Source organism: Harpia harpyja, chromosome 5 (genome assembly GCF_026419915.1).
Source record: "Harpia harpyja isolate bHarHar1 chromosome 5, bHarHar1 primary haplotype, whole genome shotgun sequence".
NCBI classification, from domain to species: domain Eukaryota; kingdom Metazoa; phylum Chordata; class Aves; order Accipitriformes; family Accipitridae; genus Harpia; species Harpia harpyja.
Window position 1 is genome coordinate 61,859,577 of NC_068944.1, and position 19,731 is coordinate 61,879,307.

Here is a 19,731-nt window from a genome sequence, read left to right on the forward strand (position 1 = left end):
GATTATCTTGAGCATGTACAGACATTTAAAAATACCCCCATTAATTTAAGTTTTTAAAGTAACATTGAAAATGCAACCTTATATTTTATTAGCAGTGTTATATAGCTCCATGAACCTTATAATAAAGCAAGGGCATTATAGCCTATACTAATCTTATCTAGGGAAACTGACCCACCTTACATCTATTAAACAATAATAATTTATCACAGAAAGTAAACTGAATGCAAAGTATATTATAAGCAGACACATTCATGTATTAAAATCAAGCAAATTTTGTTAGGAAGGCAGTTACATAGTGAAAATAAGAGCTAAGCTTTTGTTTAAAATAAAAACTAACAAACTATAAATCAGATTATATCATTATTGATTAAATCATATATTTTTTTTAAAATTGTTACAAGCAACTGAATTAATTTTATTTTCACTTTAGGTGAAGAGATCTTAAAATATAGACAATGAATGAAGCAAAGATTATATTTCTGTATCTATTAGTATAAACAAGTCCAACAAAATATGCATAGCACTGTGTTTTAGAGGTTGTGATGTATACAAGTATTTAATTTCTATAAATAGGAAGATCAATTGCTTAGAGAATCTTCCCCAGCCTAGGTGTCTCTGTGGATAGAAGAAACATAAGCACTGCAACAGAGAGGTAAAACTTCTCAAATGGTTTTAAATACCATAGCTGAAGATCTGAAAAGAGATCAATAACTTCATTCTATTCTAATATTGTATCAGCAAACGTCACTGAGCACTAAAATTATTTTACATTGTTCATCTGTCTGAAGTAGGAAGTCAATAGCTATATTTTGAAGAAAACCTTCTATATGAAACCAGATGAAAATAATTAAAAAAAATAATCCAGAACCCCCAGACTTCTTGACTGCTTAAGAACCTTGAGTGACAAGTTGAACAAGAGATTTAAATATTGAAGAACAGAAACCTGTAATATAGTAAAATAAGGTTCAGTGAAACAGAAAGATTTTCTTATTTTCTTCTTCCCTCCTATTTCTTTCTCCTAGGTATTAATGAGGCCAATCATGATACCAATTGGACTGGAATTCAAAAATGTAGGGATGAATTTTGTTGGTGTATTGCTAGCACTGAAGCTCACTGCTTTAAACAGTTTCTCAAATTGGACAAATAAATGCTTTAAAAAGAACAAAAAAAAAGGGCAGGAGTGATCTTTTCAAGCATAAAATATCTTTGGGATACTGCAGTTCCACCAGTGCCAAATGAGAGCTATCTGAAAGTATGAACAGTGTAAACTATTCCCATTCCAATCCTAATAAGTTCCTTAAATGAGTCTTCACTGTTACAGAAGTTATATAGCAGTGCTCGAATCACTGATGTTTATACCATTTTTTTCTGTGTTTTTCTTCTGTCCTTATAACAGTTATAAGAAAAATTCACTCCCGCAGACAGGTTTATAATAAAAGCTCATGCCTCACTGGACTCCTTTATTAAGGACTAGGTTTTACAGGAGCTTTGTGCTATGCATTTGCAAAAATCTGAACTTCATTTGGTGACAACTTAAAAGACATTACAGCAAGTTCTCCTGAATCAGAAAGAAATATTATACATACCTCCACACTTAGGAATAGGTCCACTCCACATTACTTTTCCATCCATTAGCATGCAAGTAATTGTTTCAGTTCCTTGTGTTTTAATAAATCCTTCCTCACATATAACAGAAATTGAGCTCCCCAGCTGAAAGTTGTCACCAAAACGCCGAGCATTGATTGGCACTCCAGGATCAGGGCACTCATTATGTCCAAATGCTTTTCAAAAGAAAAAAAAAGATGGGGAGGGGAAATAGTGTGATAACTCTTGCAAGTAAGCTGACATTTTTAGGATTTTATTCTGCTAGTAAGAGCAAACTATTTATATTAAGAAGCAGTAAGAAACAAATGCTTGACCAACAGCAGAAAATGTATAGTAGTACAAAAAATTGCTTACAATATGATAAGGTTATATCAGCAAGAATCTTAGTTTGAACAGCTAGGCGCTGGCTGATTTCAGTGATGACTAAGTTCTCTTTTCCAATAGCCCATCCTATCCAATGTTACAATGGGCCAGAAGCATCCATCAGAAAGGCAAGCATCTACTATGTAACAATTTCAGTCATTTTTTGTGTTTTCAATTCACCATCACAACCATTCGAGCCATACTGACCTCAGTGTGCCTGATATTGCCATAGTCTATTTTGTTTCCTGTACTGAGAGCCGGTGAACAAAAGGCATGATGTCAGTGAAAGAAAGAAACACTGAAACTTTAACCACATCATTATATTTAAGGTCAAAGAAATTCCTAGCATGTACAAATCCTTCCAAAATTTCAAGTTTATCTATGGGCAAATTAAAAAATTTTAATTTCCCTGCATATATCTAAACACTATAACAAAGATCGTCCATGTCTTCTACTACACAATACACCTTACACTGGGAGAGCAAACAAGCTCATCTTCCCAGCAAAAGTGAGCAAAGTCATATTTATAGCAATACCATTAAAACCCATGCATTAATTAGTTATTATATTTTGATATTTTATTTATTAAAAATACTGCACATAAATCTTAGCTTTTAAAAAATGTTGATTTTTCAGTGAGAACAAATATCACAAGCACAATATCCACCTTCCTCATATGTGATCACTGCAAATTATAACTTCATATATATGCCTACATATGGAGACATCAGAAAGGACTGCGTCCTAAAAAGATAATAAGCACAAATTTTTTTCTGCAGGTTTACTAATGTGTCTGCTAGACAAAAAATATCCAAGTTCCCCCATGAAATTTAAAAAAAAGTAGTATTTCATTAACTTAGCAGAATGATTTCTCAGATGTTGCATTACGGAAATATTAAGAATCATAATAACAGACAAGAGAAACCATTCATTTATTGACATTTTGAATTAGGAAATGCTACATATATTGGGAATGAAAATAGTGCTTTCATTGAATAGTTGTCTACTATTTGAGGATGGCATTAAAAAATAATGCAATCCCATGCTTTTCATAGGGGCTACAAAAGCTTTTTCAATATTTTGCGCACAGTCGTCACTTTTAGTGAGGAGAGTGATTGCCTGTTTTTCTTGCTAGTTTCAGACAACAGAGATAGATTTTCAGTATTGTTATCTGGAAATGTAGATAAACATTGATTCCAGGTATAGCTTGCTTGTGTATGAAACCAGTTTATTAAGGCTTCAAAATCAGTTGATTGCTCTGTATTTCAGCTCAGGAACTGAGAGTTGTGGCTGCTACTGCTGCTCCTATGGAAGCAATTGTACTGTGTAGGATGTCTATGGGAGGCAAGAGAATGAAAGACAACCCTTCCCAACAACAGCAGTCACTCTCTTAGCCTAGCCTGGCTACAGTTACATTACTTGATGCATAAAATTCAGTCTGCCTATACTTCTGAAAAGCTTCATGGTGGAGCTGTAACATTATATACAAGCCTTAAACCAAAAAGAAAAAGAACACAGGGGTATATCCTTAATATTTTACCCATCATCAATAAATCAAGAAACCATGGAAAAGTTCTTCATGCAATATTACATATAAAGAGGAGATCCAGTTTTCCTGACATTTATACTCATCAACTGTCATGACTGTACTGGTATTTTAAGTAGTATCTGGAAAAAAGCCAGGCAGCATAATCACAGCACAGGGTGACGGTGAAGTACTTTCAGTTCTGATATTAACTCAGAAGGATGTTAAAACCTGTATTTTGCATCAAAAAAATGTGAAGGGGAGGAACTGCAGACATCTCAAGAGATAGGAAGGCAGGAATGAAGCTAACCATAACTCATCTGGTCTGCTCTGAAAGGTCCTTGGAAATAGGGCCAGAAAGGAGTGGACCACTTGTGCGATTAATTGTTTTGGTAGATTGCCCTACAAAGAGTTTTACTTGATAAGTCTAGCAATGGCTTTGGAGTAAATGTAACCCTTTCAGAAGAAAATACCAAAGAAGAAACAGAAGTTAAGAGAATATCAAATAATAAAGAGATTCTTCATAAAAAAAACAGTTTTGAAAGGTTGTTAAAAGTTATGCAAACAACTAGTAGGTTATTCAGTATCATCACATGTAAACTCATACTTCTGTGTAGTACATAAGAGCTTGAAGAATTCCATCTTGGGAAGTACTGACTGAAAAAATCTAGCAGGAGGGCGTGCCAGCAAAAATGTGCCATGATGGACATACTCTATCACAGCAATAAAACAGACTAAAGCAGTCTTTGGACATAAAAGCAGCATCTGGTATTGTCAATGTCTTGGCCTACTGAGCTGACATCACTTGAGTAATTAGGCTGATGGCAGAAGCCCACAGTTTGACCTTTGGCATGTTGCTATGTAGTTCATAGGGTTGTAACTTTTGCTAGATAAAGCACAGTTAAACAGTTGTAATGAAAACAGCAACAAAAAAAATCTGCATAAGTGGTAGAAACAGCAAATCTAAACTTATACAAAAATATTTGCCTACACCCTGATCAGTGAGCAACAGCTCAAAGCAGTCCACCAACTAGCAAAAATCAAACACTCTGGAAGATGCTTTCCACCTCAAAAAAACCATCCACCTCAGCCCAAAGGGAGCTTGGCATGACTGTGGCTTCTGGAATGCCTGCCCGTGGAGGACCTCCAGGGACACCTGGGACCAAACTCTCACGGCTGGAGCTGACACTTCCTCCCAACCAGTGACAACGCCTGCTTCTACCAATGAGGAAAGGGGAGATAGATATAATCACTCCCAACTTTGTAGTTGTCTTTGCATTAACAACTTTGTCATAGGCAATAAATATCCTTTCTCCTTCACGTATGTCCAGCTGTTGCATAGTAATTAATGTGTGCATTTTGTCTGTCCTGACCTAAACTAGGAAATCCAGACTGAAGCAGAAAGACTTCATTGCTTGTAATTTATGTGACTATATTCAGATACTGTGTCTAGTTCTGATCTCCATAATTGAACAAAGATGTAGATAAAGTGGGAAGCATTCATAAAGGAGTCACAAATAAGGTAAGATGCTCAGACTGAGGAGTTCAATGTATACAGCTTATTAGAGGGAAGATTAAGGGATGACTCCTTTTATAAATACCTTCACAAAGACCACAAATGTCATTAAGGGCTCCTGTGTTTGGGATATAAACTGGAAGCAAGGAGCCAGGTGTAAGTATGCAGTTCTATAGCAACTTAAACCAATCTAATTTCAGGTTGCTATGTTCCTGCATTCTGCTGTACCCAGTAAAGCACCCTCCTGCCTCATTCCCCCTTTTGCATCAACAGTAGTGCATAGCCAGTGTTACGGAAGCTCACACAATCAAATCCAACAGGTGCTAAAGCTCAGATTTATTCTTCAGTAAAAAGTTAGTTAGAACTCCAGTAACATTTGTAAACCACAGGCTCAATGAAGTAAGGGGAATTAGTACTACACAGCCGACTTAAGAATTCTTAAGATTTAAAATGATGACTCAAAATGCACATATCACTCACCTAAAAGACGAGGGCTCTCAACCTCGAGGAGTTACCTCAGGCGGTGCCCCGACCCAAGGGGGAGTCCCCGACTGCAGACCCGCTGCTCCGAGGAGGACTGATTCAAAATGTCCTCCGGCGGGACCCTGTTTATACCCTTGTTGAATCTGACCTGTGGTCATTTTAATCCCTATTGGCCAAGAAGGTCAACACTTCTGTGTACCTGGCACATCTCGATTGGTCAGTTCACTTTTCAACCTGCAGCCTCTAGGGTTTGGGTGTTTTTTCCTCTCCTCCCTGCCTGGAGAATTTTTGTTTCCTGTTGGGGCAGGGTGTACCTGCCACAGCCAGATATAAGTAAACCAATACATGGATCTGACCAAGCTTAAAATCACAGCCTTTTGAGTTCCTATTCTTTTGGTTACTGGCACATTCTCTGCATCATCCATTTTCAAGTCACACATTTCTGTGGGCTTGTCCCAAAATTTAACTCATTAGAAATCTTCGTCAGACTTACTGACGTAACTCAAAAAGACAAGACATTTGAAATCTAACTTTTGTTTACTTCCAACATAAGTTGAATTTATGTTTAGTTTTACTGGAATGAGAATAATTATCTGAGACCACGTATGTTGCCATAATAAAGATAAATATGAGATAAAAATAGTTTCTGGGAAATACTATTTAAAAATCAGATTATGTACTAGTAACACAGTTATATTCGTCTCCATCTTATAAGTAAAAAACATTAATGAAGTTCTTTACATTAGTAGCCTACATTCCTTGGAGAAAAGATGGATCATGTTGTACCTTTTCTGTGATATACTGTTTTTACTCTTGAAAGGGGCAAAAAGAGACTGATAGCTTTGAAATATGTAAGCAGGAGTGTTAGCAGAAAATGGATATTTTTAATTAACATTGAGTTTATGAATGCCAAGACAGAGTGAAAATGATATTAATCCCTTTTTTATCCTCTCTCTTGGCCTTAAACTATTTATTATGGAAAAATTACTTCTGTAATTTATCAGATTGCAGCTGTCTTTACTGAATAAAGATTAGACACATTTCCTGGCGTTATTTTTGCTTTTGTAAGTAGATTTTAACTAGACTTTAACAAACACACGCACACCTCCATTCTAGGCTAAACACACACATAAAAAGAAATAAAAATATAAATGTGTTAAACTGCTCAAATATGGAAAACACTTCTTTAAAGTACTTTTCAGAGTGAGCAGGTTTCGTTATACACCTGGTGAAAGTTAATATTGCATTGTTACTTTTTTATAAAAATTAAAATTGCATCATTTGGTACTATCAGTGCATACTTTAAGTGACTGTTAATTGAGAGATATCATAATCGGACTACCACATGCCCAAGGAACTCTGCAAATTTTTTAAAGGACCAGAATTTATTCTGAATAGTATAATTACATGGCACAGAAATATTAAACCTGAAGTCTTGGCAGTGTTTGATGAATTGTTCCAAATTTTTTTCCAAATACAAACTAAATATAAGGATTATCCCATGCTAATCAACTGCATCTTTAATTTTTACTGTAAATCCTATTTTAACTGACCTACATTTAGTTCTAGTTCTGCAAAATGGGATGACCTGAGAATACCCATTTATACACGGGCCTAATTTTTACCCAAGAAGACTGCCTTAGACTCTTCAATAATTTTTTGTTTTTGTTTTTTCTCATTACTAGATTTAGGCTTGACACCATAGAGAACACCACAGTGAAACCTTAAAGAAGTAAGCAGAACTCTTATAAATGTTAAAAGGACATGAAACAGAAGAAAACATAGAGCAAATGTTACAACTTCTGTTAAGAAAAATTGATTCAATATCTCATTTTCACTATAACTGATTTTATATTTCAATAGTACTGAATAACCCCAGACTTGCCAATATTTAATTACGGTACTAAGATACCTAGCTACAGCTCAAAGTTTATTTTGCAATGATCACTGGTAGCTATAGAAACCAATAAGAAGACATCACATTTTCTTCATGCTTACATTCTAGATTTGTGAGAAATGACCTGGGGATGAAGCAGCTAAGATAGGGGGCTGGGAGCTGAAATATAAGACAATATCAAGAAAAGGATGTTTACACAGTAATCTGCTGTCAGCTTATCTCTTTCCTATCCAGACAGCAATGTTCAAGGTAAGTCTTAAGAAATACTTCTCTGAAAGACTGACAACCTAAAACAAAAAAAACCAAGAGAGAGATAAAAAAAAGATGGAGAGGTGAACTATGATGCAAGAAAAGTAGACAGCCACAGGGGAATTTAGTCCTTGCAATACCGTGAAAATAATATTAACATTCCTTGGAGGAAAATGTGGAGTCTGGGTCTCTCAGTTACCAAGCCCACTTAATCTCATTTCCTTTTTTGTTTAGTGGATCTTTTTTGTTTTACTCAGAGGAAAACAGCTTCAACAATAAAGACTATATTTTTCATAAAGCCAAGCATGTAACACATACTTCTGGGAAGGTGAGATGTAGGTATACAGCTCTCCTTCAAATCATGCAGTTGAAGATTCACTTACATTCCAGGTAAGCCTCTGAATTACCATACTCTTAGGTGTTAGGGAGAAAGACAGGAATGGGACCAGTTACTCATTGCATCAGACTTTTGGGAATATCAAAACATCCATCATCTTTTGCCTATTTTGTCTACCTGTTGGCATGGAAAACTACTCTGCTATCTCTACCATCAGAAAGAAAAAAAAAAAGAAAAAGAAATCCAAATGTGTGAGGTGGGGCAGCTCTGGGTGGAGGGCATGATGATCTCACCAACAGCCACTCTGTTATCCCTACCATCTTCTACACATAGTAGCAAGCCTGATACTTCAGGCATTTCCTCTTGTGATGGGTTAACCCTGGCTGGATGCCAGGTGCCCACCAGAGCTGTTCTATCACTCCCCCTCCTTCTCAACTGGACAGGGGAGAGAAAATATAACAAAGAGCTTGTGGGTCGAGATAAGGATAGGAGAGATCACTCACCAATTACCGTCACGGGCAAAACAGACTCAGTTTGGGGAAAAATTAACTTGATTACAAATCAACCGGAGTAGGGTAATGAGAAATAAAACCAAATCTCAGAACACCACCGGCGGCGGGTCTGTCTTAGAGCCGGCTGGTATGGGCTCTGTCGAACACAGGGGAAGCTTCCAGCAGCTTCTTACAGAAGCCACCCCTGTAACCCCACCCGCTACCAAAACCTTGCCACACAAAACCAATACACCTCTCCTTCCAATTTCCTTCCAAGTCCCCAAAAGGAACAACTTGGCTAAACCCAGTCCTTCTCTCCTCACTGCTGGGGTGGCAAAATTTAATTTTGCATATGCTCCCAGGAAAGCCTCACACTATGTTTTGCAGTGTTATTCATGCTGTGGGCTTACATATTGCATCATCATGTCTGCCCTAGCTGGGAATATATCCTGCCTGGACTTTGGTGTAGAATAAATGCCACATTATTTGATAGCAGTACAACGTAGGCAGTTCGTCATATGTCCTTCAGAAGAAATGTAATGATTTTGCCAGCAAAAAGTAATGTGAGTAAGTGCTAATGGTATTTAGTACTGCAGAAGATATTTAATGTCACCTTCAATTATTATGCTGTCAGTAAATGTAGTGCCAGGTAGTAAATGTGGAGCTATTTACGTTTTTGGTTAGTTTCAACCTTTTCACCTCCCTCAGGACAGAAGCAAGTGAAATACACAGAACTCCATTTTAATGAGAAACTCTCTGTTTCTGTGTAATAGATAAACTCAATACAAAAGGTGACAGAAGATGCTGGTTTGCCTTCCAAAAGCTACAAATAGGTAGGTACAATCCAGAGCGCTCAGGACAGAAGCTCAACTACTATTTACTGCAGTTGTTCTGAATGGCAGTCTAGAAATTTCTCTCCCCATGGCTGTTACAGCTGTAAGTTAAAAATGTATTAATAAGGATAAAATTAATAGGAACCTACCTCCAGCCTATATACAAGCATACCAAACCAGAGTAACTAACGATAGTATGATAGTGTCACCAGGCACAACACACAAGCATTTTACATAAGCATGTGAGCAATTTGATCACCAAAAGGGCAAAGATAGACAGGTGTAGTTGCACATAGAAGGCATACAAGTAGAAAAAAATTGCTAAACAAAAGACAAGGTAAGCACAAGGGACTGTAAATAGGCCAGACATCCTCCTGAATACACAAGGATGACTGGCAATACAAAAAAGAACAACGTAAGTAGCACCAGGAGAACAGGAGTCCTCCTTTTCTGGGAGTGGGAAAAATAGCTTAGAATCATAAGCCACAAGGAAGGTAAAACAGAGAAAAAGAAGACAAGCCTATTGCAGTGTCTTGGTTTCAGCTGGGATAGAGTTAATTGTCTTCCTAGTAGCTGGTACAGTGCTATGTTTTTGAGTTCAGTATGCACAGGATGTTGATAACACACTGATGTTTTCAGTTGTTGCTAAGTAATGTTTAGTCTAAAGTCAAGGATTTTTCAGCTTCTCAAGCCCAGGCAGCGAGAAAGCTGGAGGGGCACAAGAAGTTGGCTCAGGACACAGCCGGGGCAGCTGACCCAAACTTGCCAACGGTGTATTCCATACCATGTGATGTCACATCTAGTACAGAAACTGGGGGGAGTGTGGGCGGGGGGAATCACCGCTCAGGGACTACCTGGGTGTCGACTGGCGGGTGGTGAGGAATTGCACTGTGCATCATTTGTATATTCCCATCTTTTTATTATTACTGCTGTTATTTTATTAGTGTTATCATTATCATTATTAGTTTCTTCTTTTCTGTTCTATTAAACCGTTCTTATCTCAACCCACGGGTTTTGCTTCTTTTCCCGATTTTCTCCCCCATCCCACTGGGTGGGGGGGAGTGAGTGAGTGGCTGCGTGGTGCTTAGTTGCTGGCTGGGGTTAAACAACATGTGATTTGACTTCTCTTACCAAAGAGATCCTACAGCTTCCCACGTTAACCGTGGTGACTAGGAGCTAGCATGGACTGCAGCTCCAGGATATTATATACATTCACAGCTGAACCAGCATATGAGTGTACAAGAGCAACAGTTTTGTATATGTAATGCTGGTGATTAACATTATGTAGGATTTAACCAGCAGCACAAAGTGTGCTGTTAACAAATTTAGTAAAGTTCTGTTTTACAATTTGAAACTGGCCTGATTTGTCAGTCTTCTAAACACTCCCATCACAACGATTTCTAATGCTGTAAATGACAAATATACTCATATTTTCAGCCCTAACACTGTATTTGAAAGACAATCTAAACACCTAGATTAGGTATGTGTAGATATATAGGATATGTTTGAAGGTGTATTACCATGTCATTTTTACATACTTATACATATCTCCTAAACTGTATGTTGAAAACAAAACACACACATACATGAAAAAATAATATTACTTACTGTTGTAAGTGATGTTAAATCCACGTCCTGACATTGAATGGTCAGCTTGAAATTCCAGACGTAAAATATGACCATTACTGGTAAGATGGGAAGGAACTTCAGCACCTGTAAATGTTCCTATTATGGGGGAATCCGGAGAGTCACCATCTTTAACTGCAAGGAAGTCAAACTGAGATTCCAAGTCAAAGTCATTAAAAGAGAGATGGATTCGGCTCCCAGGGTCTGAAATTATTGTCCAGATACAGTTTAAATTATTCCCATATCCCTCTGGATAATCAGGTGAAAGAACTGTTCCCATTGGTGCAGTGAAATTGGAAAGGCAAGGAACTGCCAAAGAAAGAGAGAAAGAAATTAGATAATAGAATAAAAAGTTTCAATACGGATTTATTTTATTACTAAGTTTTTGTAAGGGGTCCTTAAACTTGCTGATTACCTCAACTGAATAATTCAGTATTTGTTACGATCTGTGAAGCCAGAAAGAAGGTTCTTTTTTTTTTTAATCTTCTTATTCCCTTCCCCTCAATAAAACTACCTTCCAAGCAGAGACCCCAGGTAACAAAGAACATCCTGTTGCACTGGAAGCCCACAGCAGTCCTTACAATTTACGCATGTTCAACAATCCTTAATCACTTGGCACCGCTTATTTTCTCCTTTAGGGAACTGTTTAGATGAGCAGATCTCTCACTGAGCCCATTAAAGAGGCAGAAAGTCAATAGCACGCTTATCATTTGTTGTTCACACAGAAGCACAAGAAATTAACTAGCCTCAAAGAGACAACAGAGTTGTTTTGTTGTTATCAGGATAATATTTTATATTCAACCATTTCAGTTAAGCCATATTAAATTGAGTTGCAGAGATGAAAGCAACTGATTGCACTGTGAATAGATTTGATCTGTGCTATTTTAGTGGAAATGTTAAGAAAGGTATTGCCACAAGTACGTATCACAACATGGTTTTCACTTACGCTGTATAACATAACTGCAAGAGAGCTATTAATGTCTATGATCATTTAAGTGCTAAAAGATATTCATATATAATACATGGGGAAAAAATGTAAATAATTTAAACCCTTGATTACAATTCAACAACTTCTCATCTAAGGAAATATATTAACTTATAAGAGTAGCTATAAAAAGTGTATCAGACATACAAAATCTACAGAATCCTACAAAAAAAGCCAATAAAAAACATTATGTCAAATCACATAAAGACAACTGCTTTAATAGTTGCTAGTAAAAGAAAAAAATATTTTAGCCATTCTAGAACCTGTCTTGGGCATAATCATTAGGCAAAGACACCACTGAACAAAAGTAAATTCATCCTATCAGCAGAATTAATTGCATTGTGCTAACTCTGCAATCAATCACACAAATTATTACATATAAGGAAAAACTTATCATAATGTTATGTATGAAAAATAATAATAATAAAAGATTTGGTACATACAAATACAGATAGGTATGTTTGCAGACCACTGGTTGTTTTCTTGGCAAATGATAGATTTCTCTCCAATTAATTCAAATCCAAATTGACACTCAAACCTTAAAACATCACGGTTAGAAAATCCATCTCCTTCTCTGATACCATACAATGGTGTTCCAGGATCCCCACAGCTTTCCTTTTCAATTTCTGTTGAAATAAATAAGGATTTATTTCTAGAAGAATAAAACAAACTCCCTGTGGGTATATGCTCACATCTAGAAAATAACTGTACATTATTATAAGCAAATGAAAATAATCTGCATAACAGTTGCTGAAACATACCACTGAGTCTGGTTCTACACTCCAGCTTAAGGAGGAAATTCTATGTAAAAATCTTAGAAAAATCAGATCTTCTTTTAATAGAAACTTGACATTAAAAGGATATGAGGAAAATTTTTCCTACTTTATTTTATTTTGTAAAATTTTAGACAATAATAGCAGTAAGTAAAATATCACTTGTAGTACATGAGCGCTTAAAACTAGCAACAGAGACCAGCATCCTACTGTGCAAACACTGTCCATTTTCCAATACAGCTTTAATTGATGAACTAATGACATGGCAAAAAAAGGTAGTAGTGACCCAAAAAGAATTGCCCAAAGTCAAAAGGAGGCTATACATAAATATATACATGCACATTATGTACACACATACAAAAATAATTTTTGTATACTCAAATAACATTTTAGCTCAGTAGACTTAACTGCAAGGCATTTGAAAGATTCTCTCATTACTATAATTGTTACAGCTATGATATTCTTTCAGATTACATACTGTCCTGAACTGGCAGTTACAAGCATGGAGGGATCTTCTAAAAAGCATTTCTCACCCATACGCATTTCACAAGCTCATACGGCAATTCAAGCTGGAATCATAGAATGGCTTGGGTTGGAGGGGACCTTAAAGATCATCTAGTTCCAACCCTCCTGCCATGGGCAGGGACACCTTCCACTAGACCAGGTTGCTCAAAGCCCCATCCAACCTGGCCTTGAATACTTCCAGGGATGGGCATCCACAACCTCTCTGGGCAACCTGTTCCAGCACCTCACCACCCTTACAGTGAAAAACTTCCTTACATCTAATCTCAATCTACCCTCTGCCAGTTCAAACCCATTACCCCTCATCCTATCACTATACTCCATGTTAAAGAGTTCATCCCCACCTTTCCTGTAGGCCCCCTTTAGGTACTGGAAGGCTCTTATAAGGTTTCCCTGGAGCCTTCTCTTCTTGAGACTAAACAACCCCCACTGTCTCAGCCTATCCTCATAGGAGAGGTGTTCTAGCCCCCTGATCATCTTCATGGCCCTCCTCTGGACCCACTCAAGCAGGTCTATGTCCTTCTTGTGCTGGGTGTCCCAGAGCCAAACACAGTACTCCATTTGGGGTCTCACAGAAGCCAAATAGAGGGGGAGAATTACCTCCCTTGACCTGCTGGCCATGCTCCATTTGATGCAGCCCAGGATGCTTTCTGGGCTGTGAGAGCACATTGCCAGCTCATACTCAGTTTTTCATCCACCAATACCCCCAAGTCCTTCTCCACAGGGCTGCTCTCAATCCACTCATTGCCCAGCCTGTATTTGTGCTTGGGATTGCCCCAACTCAGGTGCAGGACCATGCACTTGGCCTTGTTGAACCTTATGAGATTCACAAGGGCACACTTCTCTAGCCTGTCAAGGTCCCTCTGGATGGCATCCCTTCCCTTCAGCGTGTCGACCACACCACACAGCTTGGCGTCATCCACAAACTTGCTGAGGGTGCACTCAGTCCCACTGTCCACATCCCTGAGAAAGATGACACTGGTCCCGATACAGACCTCTGAGGGACACCACTCATCACGGGTCTCCACTCGGACACTAAGCTGCTGACGACAACTCTTTTGAGTGCAACTATGCAGCCAATTCCTTATCCACCAAGTGGTCCACCTGTCAAATCCATGTCTCTCCATCAAGGATGTCGTGCGGGACAGTGTCAAATGCTTTGCACAAGTCCAGGTAGATGACGTCTGTTGCTCTTCCCTTATCCACCAATGCTGTAATCCTGTTGTAGAAGGCCACCAAATTTGTCAGGCACGATTTGCCCTTAGTGAAGCCATGTTGGCTGTCACCAATCACCTCCTTATTTTCCGTGTGCCTTAGCATAGTTTCCAGGAGGATCAACTCCATCATCTTGTTGGGTACAGAGTTGAGACTGGCCTGTAGTTCCCTATGTCTTCCTTTTTTCCTTTTTTCAAAATGGGGGTTATGTTTCCCCTCTTCCAGTCAGTGGGAGCTTCACCAGTCTGCCACAACTTTTCAAATATGATGGATAGTGGCTTAGCAACTTCATCTGCCAGTTCCCTCAGGACCCTTGGATGCACCTCATAAGGTCCCATGGACTTGTGCACATTCAGGTTCCTTAGAGGGTCTTGAACCTGCCTGATCTTCTTGTACAGTGAGCAGTACTTTATTCTCCCAGTACTTGCCTTTGGATTCTGTGAGTTGGGCAGTGTGGCTAGAGCACTGGCTGGTGAGGACCGAGGCAAAAACACTGTTGAATACCTCAGCCTTCTCCATGTTGGTTGGAGCCAGATCTCCCATTTTGCTCATCAGGGTGGATACAATTTCTTTCATCTTCTTTTGTTGTCTTATGTAGCTGAAGAAACCCTTCTTGTTATTTTTCACATTCCTAGTCAAGTTCAGCTCTAGCTGTGCAGGCTTTCCTGATCCCTTCCCTGAGGTCCCCTGGAAGGGACCTCAGGAGGTCTCTAGGACAGGCTCCTGCTCAAAGCAGGCTGAGCTCTGAGGTCAGACCAGGTTGCTCAGGACTTTATCCAGCTGCCTGCTGAAAACCTCCCAGGATGGAGACTGTTCTGGGCAACCTGTGACTTGACTATCTGCATGGGAAAAAGTTTTTCCTTATATGCAGTCTGAACATCTCTTGTTCTAACTTATGCCCATTGTTTCCCCATCCTCCCATCATGTACCAGTGTAAAGAGCCTGCCTCTGTCTTCTCAAGAACCTCATCATAGCTACTGGCAGGCTGATATTAGACCCTACTTCTACAGGCTGAACAAGCCCAGCTCCCTCAGGCTCTCCTCACAGGGCAAGTGCTCCAGCCCCTGATAGCCTTGGCAGCCCTCCACTGAACTCACTACAGGTAATCAGTCTCTCATGACCGGATAGACTATTCTAGATGGAGTCTAAGGAGGGCCAAGTGAAGGAGAATAATCACTTCCATCAATATGTGCTCCTGTTAATCCAGCCCAGAATGCTTTTGACCTTCTCTGCTGCCAAGACATGCTACTGGTTTACACTCAGCTTGCTGTCTGCCAGGGCACTATGGCCTTTTCTGGAGAGCCACTCCCCAGCCTTTACTGTGTGCGGGAGTTATTAATTTCCAGGTGCAGGACTTAGAAATTGCCCTTGTTGAATTTCATAGAGCTCCTATAAGCCCATTTGTCTGGCCTGTATAGGTCCTTCTGGATAGCAGCACTGTTCTTGAGCATATTCTACTGTTTCTCCCAATTTGATGTCATGTGCAAACCTGATGACAGTACACTTCATAGCCTCTTCACAGTCAATGACAAAATGGAATATCCCAGAGCAGACTCCCACGGTACTCTTCTTGCTCCTGGCCTCCAGTGCAGTATGATCCATTAACCACTACCCTCTATCCTATCCACCCCTATAGGGGTGCTTTTTTTTGCTTGGTTGGTTTGGTTTTCTGGTAGGTTTTTTTTTTTCTTTTTTTCACCCATTTGGTTATCTCCTACAGTATTCTTGCATCCAAGTGAGGACATTATATTCACATATCCAACCCTGGATAAGTGGACAGAGTGAAAATCCTTGACAAGGTTCAAGTAGGCAACACCCACTGCTCTCCCCTTGTCCAGCAGCCTAGTGATTCATTATAAAAGAGCAATCAGCTTGGTCAGGTGTGATTTATCCTTGATAAATTCATGCTAGCTGTTCCCAGTCACTTTCTTCATGTGCCAGGAAACGGCTTCCAAGAGGAAGTTATCCGTGATTTCCCCAGGAACTGAAAAAAAGGCCAGCCTGAAGTTGCACAGGTCAAGCTTTTGGCTTTTGTTGAAGATCATGCAACTTTTTTCCAGTCTTTGGAGATCTCTCCTAAGCTCGACAAACTGTCAAAGATGATAGAAAGTGGCCTTGAAAGGAGATTCACCAGCTCTCTCAGTACCCTTGGAAATCTTTTATGTCTTAGAAACTTGTAAAGAAAATGTTTTGCTCAAGATACGAAACTTAGGAATGCATTCATCATCTACAAATGCAGGAAATATGGTATATAGGTTATGGGAATTCAGTACAAAAGATTTTTTTCCTTCTCTATCCCAATTATCACAAAATTCTTTCATGAGAGATCCCAACTATAAAAAGGGACAGAAATCTTAAAATAAAATCATCACATGTAATACTAATAGCAACAAATATCATTGAACCATAGTTTGAAAATTTCTCTTTAAAGGTCTTGCTGCCACTTTTTTAAGTTTCCACATTTGGTAGTTTGACTATGAGAAAAAAAGCAAGTGTTTTGATTTTAACTCAAAGAATTTTTCTAGGGTCATATTGTCAGCAGCATACAACTCATTTCTCAACGCTTTCAGCTATTAATGCTCTGAAAACAATTGAAATGTGACAAAAAGCAAATAAAGAACTTTCCATTTCAACAAGGAAATGAAAAAGAGTTGAGGATTATTTTAAAAAAAGACTTTGCAGAGATCTGAAAGGCTTTATTATTCTGTTTGATTAAAGAAAAAAACAAAACCAAGAAAACAAAACCATCTAGCAAAAATCACAACAAACATCAACATTTCTTATTGTTTCATTTGTATTTGTTCAAACAGTTCTAGGAAAATAAGAATATAATTCATAATTTAAAGAATTATAAAACCATGTTAAAACTCTCCCCAGAACACAGACCTTCAATGAAAGTTAAAGCTGTCCTGAAGAAACAAAGATGTCCCAAAGACACAAACTCACTCCTCCTATCTTCAGTGTTGATGAGACTGTTAATGTCAAACCTATAGAACTACTCAAGTTTTTAACTGCTGAAGAAATACAAAGTTTTCCTAGGCTGTCCTGGTAAACTAATAATATTCTAAATGCCTAAGTCACTTCACATTTCATTTGGGAAAACAAATATATTCTTTAAGCTAGTTCTCCAGCAAGTGATTACATGAAGTAACTTAATGTAGTTTTCTCATAGAATATATGCTAGACAGTAAATGTATTCATACCTACTTATTCTCTTTTGGGGCTACTATTCTGATGTAGCTGTTGGGCCAATGGCTTTCTCTAATTATTATTTTACCGTAAATAGCAAAAGTTTCCATGGTTTTTGTCAAATTTAAAAAGATATATAGCTGAGCAAAGCTGATACAGTGAGCTCACTCGTCTTGTCTTTTATCAGACATCCCTGTTAGGAAGATTTAAATAAACTGATTCTGCATTCAAAAAGTTCTTAGACAGAGTATAATTATTTACAGGAGTTAGTTGGAAAAAAAAAATTACTATTCTCCTTTACGCTATGTGATTACTGTATTTGAGAGATTACATCCGTTGTCTTATACTTCCTTTGCTTTCATAAATGGAATTAAGTTGAACAAGATGTTATCTGAATGACAGTTTTAAATTAAATAAACCATCCCTAAACCCCGTTCATAAGCATTTACATTTATAGCAAATCTTTCCTTTATTACTTTAATTTTTCCTGCAAGCCTTGCTTATACCACTTTTATACTCTCTGTAAATTTCATGTTAGCATCAGTTCATTTCTGAATTTGAAACAGAATATTTTTGTTGTTACTTAGTTCTCCTTAGGAGAAGAAATTTTTTTTTTTTTTGGATTGAAGTGCAAATAGCTTTTAGATTTGTTCAGAGAATGTCAATAAACTTCCTTTGAAACAGACAAGACAAAAAATACTGCTTACCAGGCTTTTGTCAGATAATCACATTTTAAATAATACAATTTTAGGAAAGATCACTATTTCATCTTTGTTTGAAATCACTAAGGGGGCAAATGATATTCATATTCACATTTTTTTTACTGCTAGCTCTACAACCCTTGTTTCAGTTTCCCTGCATTGCATATTTGTTTCAACAACACCTTAGAACTTGGGTTCCAGGCCTGACAAAGTCTCATTTCTTGATAAACTCGCAGTAGTCCCTCATTGTAAATAATGCATTTATGATAAATAGAAATTATTTTATGGTTGTTTAAGATTAGCAGAAGAAACAGTAAGTTTTCAAACAGCTCAATTAGTAATGCCATAATTAAAACTTAAAAAAAATTAGATAAAATTGGAAACTTTAGTATGAGTCACCAAATAGTGAAGAGAAATAAAAGGTATTATGGGCTACCCTCCTGGAACATAGCTTGAATTCCTACCAACAAAGCTGCGTGTAAGAATCCATTGCTTTGTTTTAGTTTGACTAAAAATATCACTTAACTATAATACGTTCCTTCACATAATGCACATGTATAACAAAGTTGCAATGCACAACAGAAGTTGTTATAGCGTAAATTTTAGTGGAAACACTATTTTTACAGATTATTGCATAGTATAAGCATTTGGAAGAAGTTTATTATATATAATGACTGCCTTTGAAAAGTCAAAAGTAATCTTATTTCTTAAGTACATTTTTGTATTTTGTTTTATATTTTGGTTACTTTGTATTTTTACATTTTGATTTATGTTCTCTTTCATAATTTATCCTGCTTTTTGAGATTTGCAGTTCATATTGGCTACAATAAGAGATGGCTAGGATGGATTTTTCTTTTCCTGCGGTTACTACCACTGACATATAAATCTGTGATCCAAAAGATGAGTATTGCTATTTGTGGCTAAGAAAAAAAAGCACTTATGCTAATATTATTTCTGTTAGATAGTCCTTTTTTTCTTTGTAGTCTTATAAAAAAAGAGAAGCACCTCTAAGCATAAATAGTTTGTTAAATGTGTTAATAATGGATCAGGCATGATCTTTTGAGGTTTAAGGCTTTGGAGAGGAAAAAAAATATCCGTTTTTGTTTTCAGAAATTACTTCACATAGAAGAACATTAACAGTATAAGGAGGCATGATTTCTAGTGATGTTAGAGATAAAACTTTTTTTAAAGACTAACTCCTTTTGAGACTGTTTAGGATATTCATTATTTTGGAAACTTGGTCATACAAAATTGATGTCTGTGGTCGCAGTGCACTGAACAGAGCTTATAATTGCCTATATATTTTCTCACAAGCAATATCTAGAACACATATCAAATTAAGCGAAAAATAAAAGAAAAATAGAAAGAAAATTAAGGTAAGCCTCTAATTTTGTTTTAAATTATCCTTTCGTTATTTTTGT

The 19,731-nt window shown here is 37.5% G+C and overlaps 1 protein-coding gene across 1 annotated transcript in view; it reads right to left on the minus strand.

Annotated features, from left to right (window-relative positions):
- CSMD3 (CUB and Sushi multiple domains 3) overlaps nt 1-19,731 on the minus strand; it is a 767,625-nt gene that overhangs the window by 322,269 nt on the left and 425,625 nt on the right. The window contains exons 14-16 of the mRNA XM_052787755.1: nt 12,354-12,536; nt 10,908-11,234; nt 1,587-1,781 (exon numbers count right to left, since the gene is read on the minus strand). Of these exons, the coding sequence (XP_052643715.1) occupies nt 1,587-1,781; nt 10,908-11,234; nt 12,354-12,536 (705 nt within the window). The remainder of the gene's footprint in view (nt 1-1,586; nt 1,782-10,907; nt 11,235-12,353; nt 12,537-19,731) is intronic.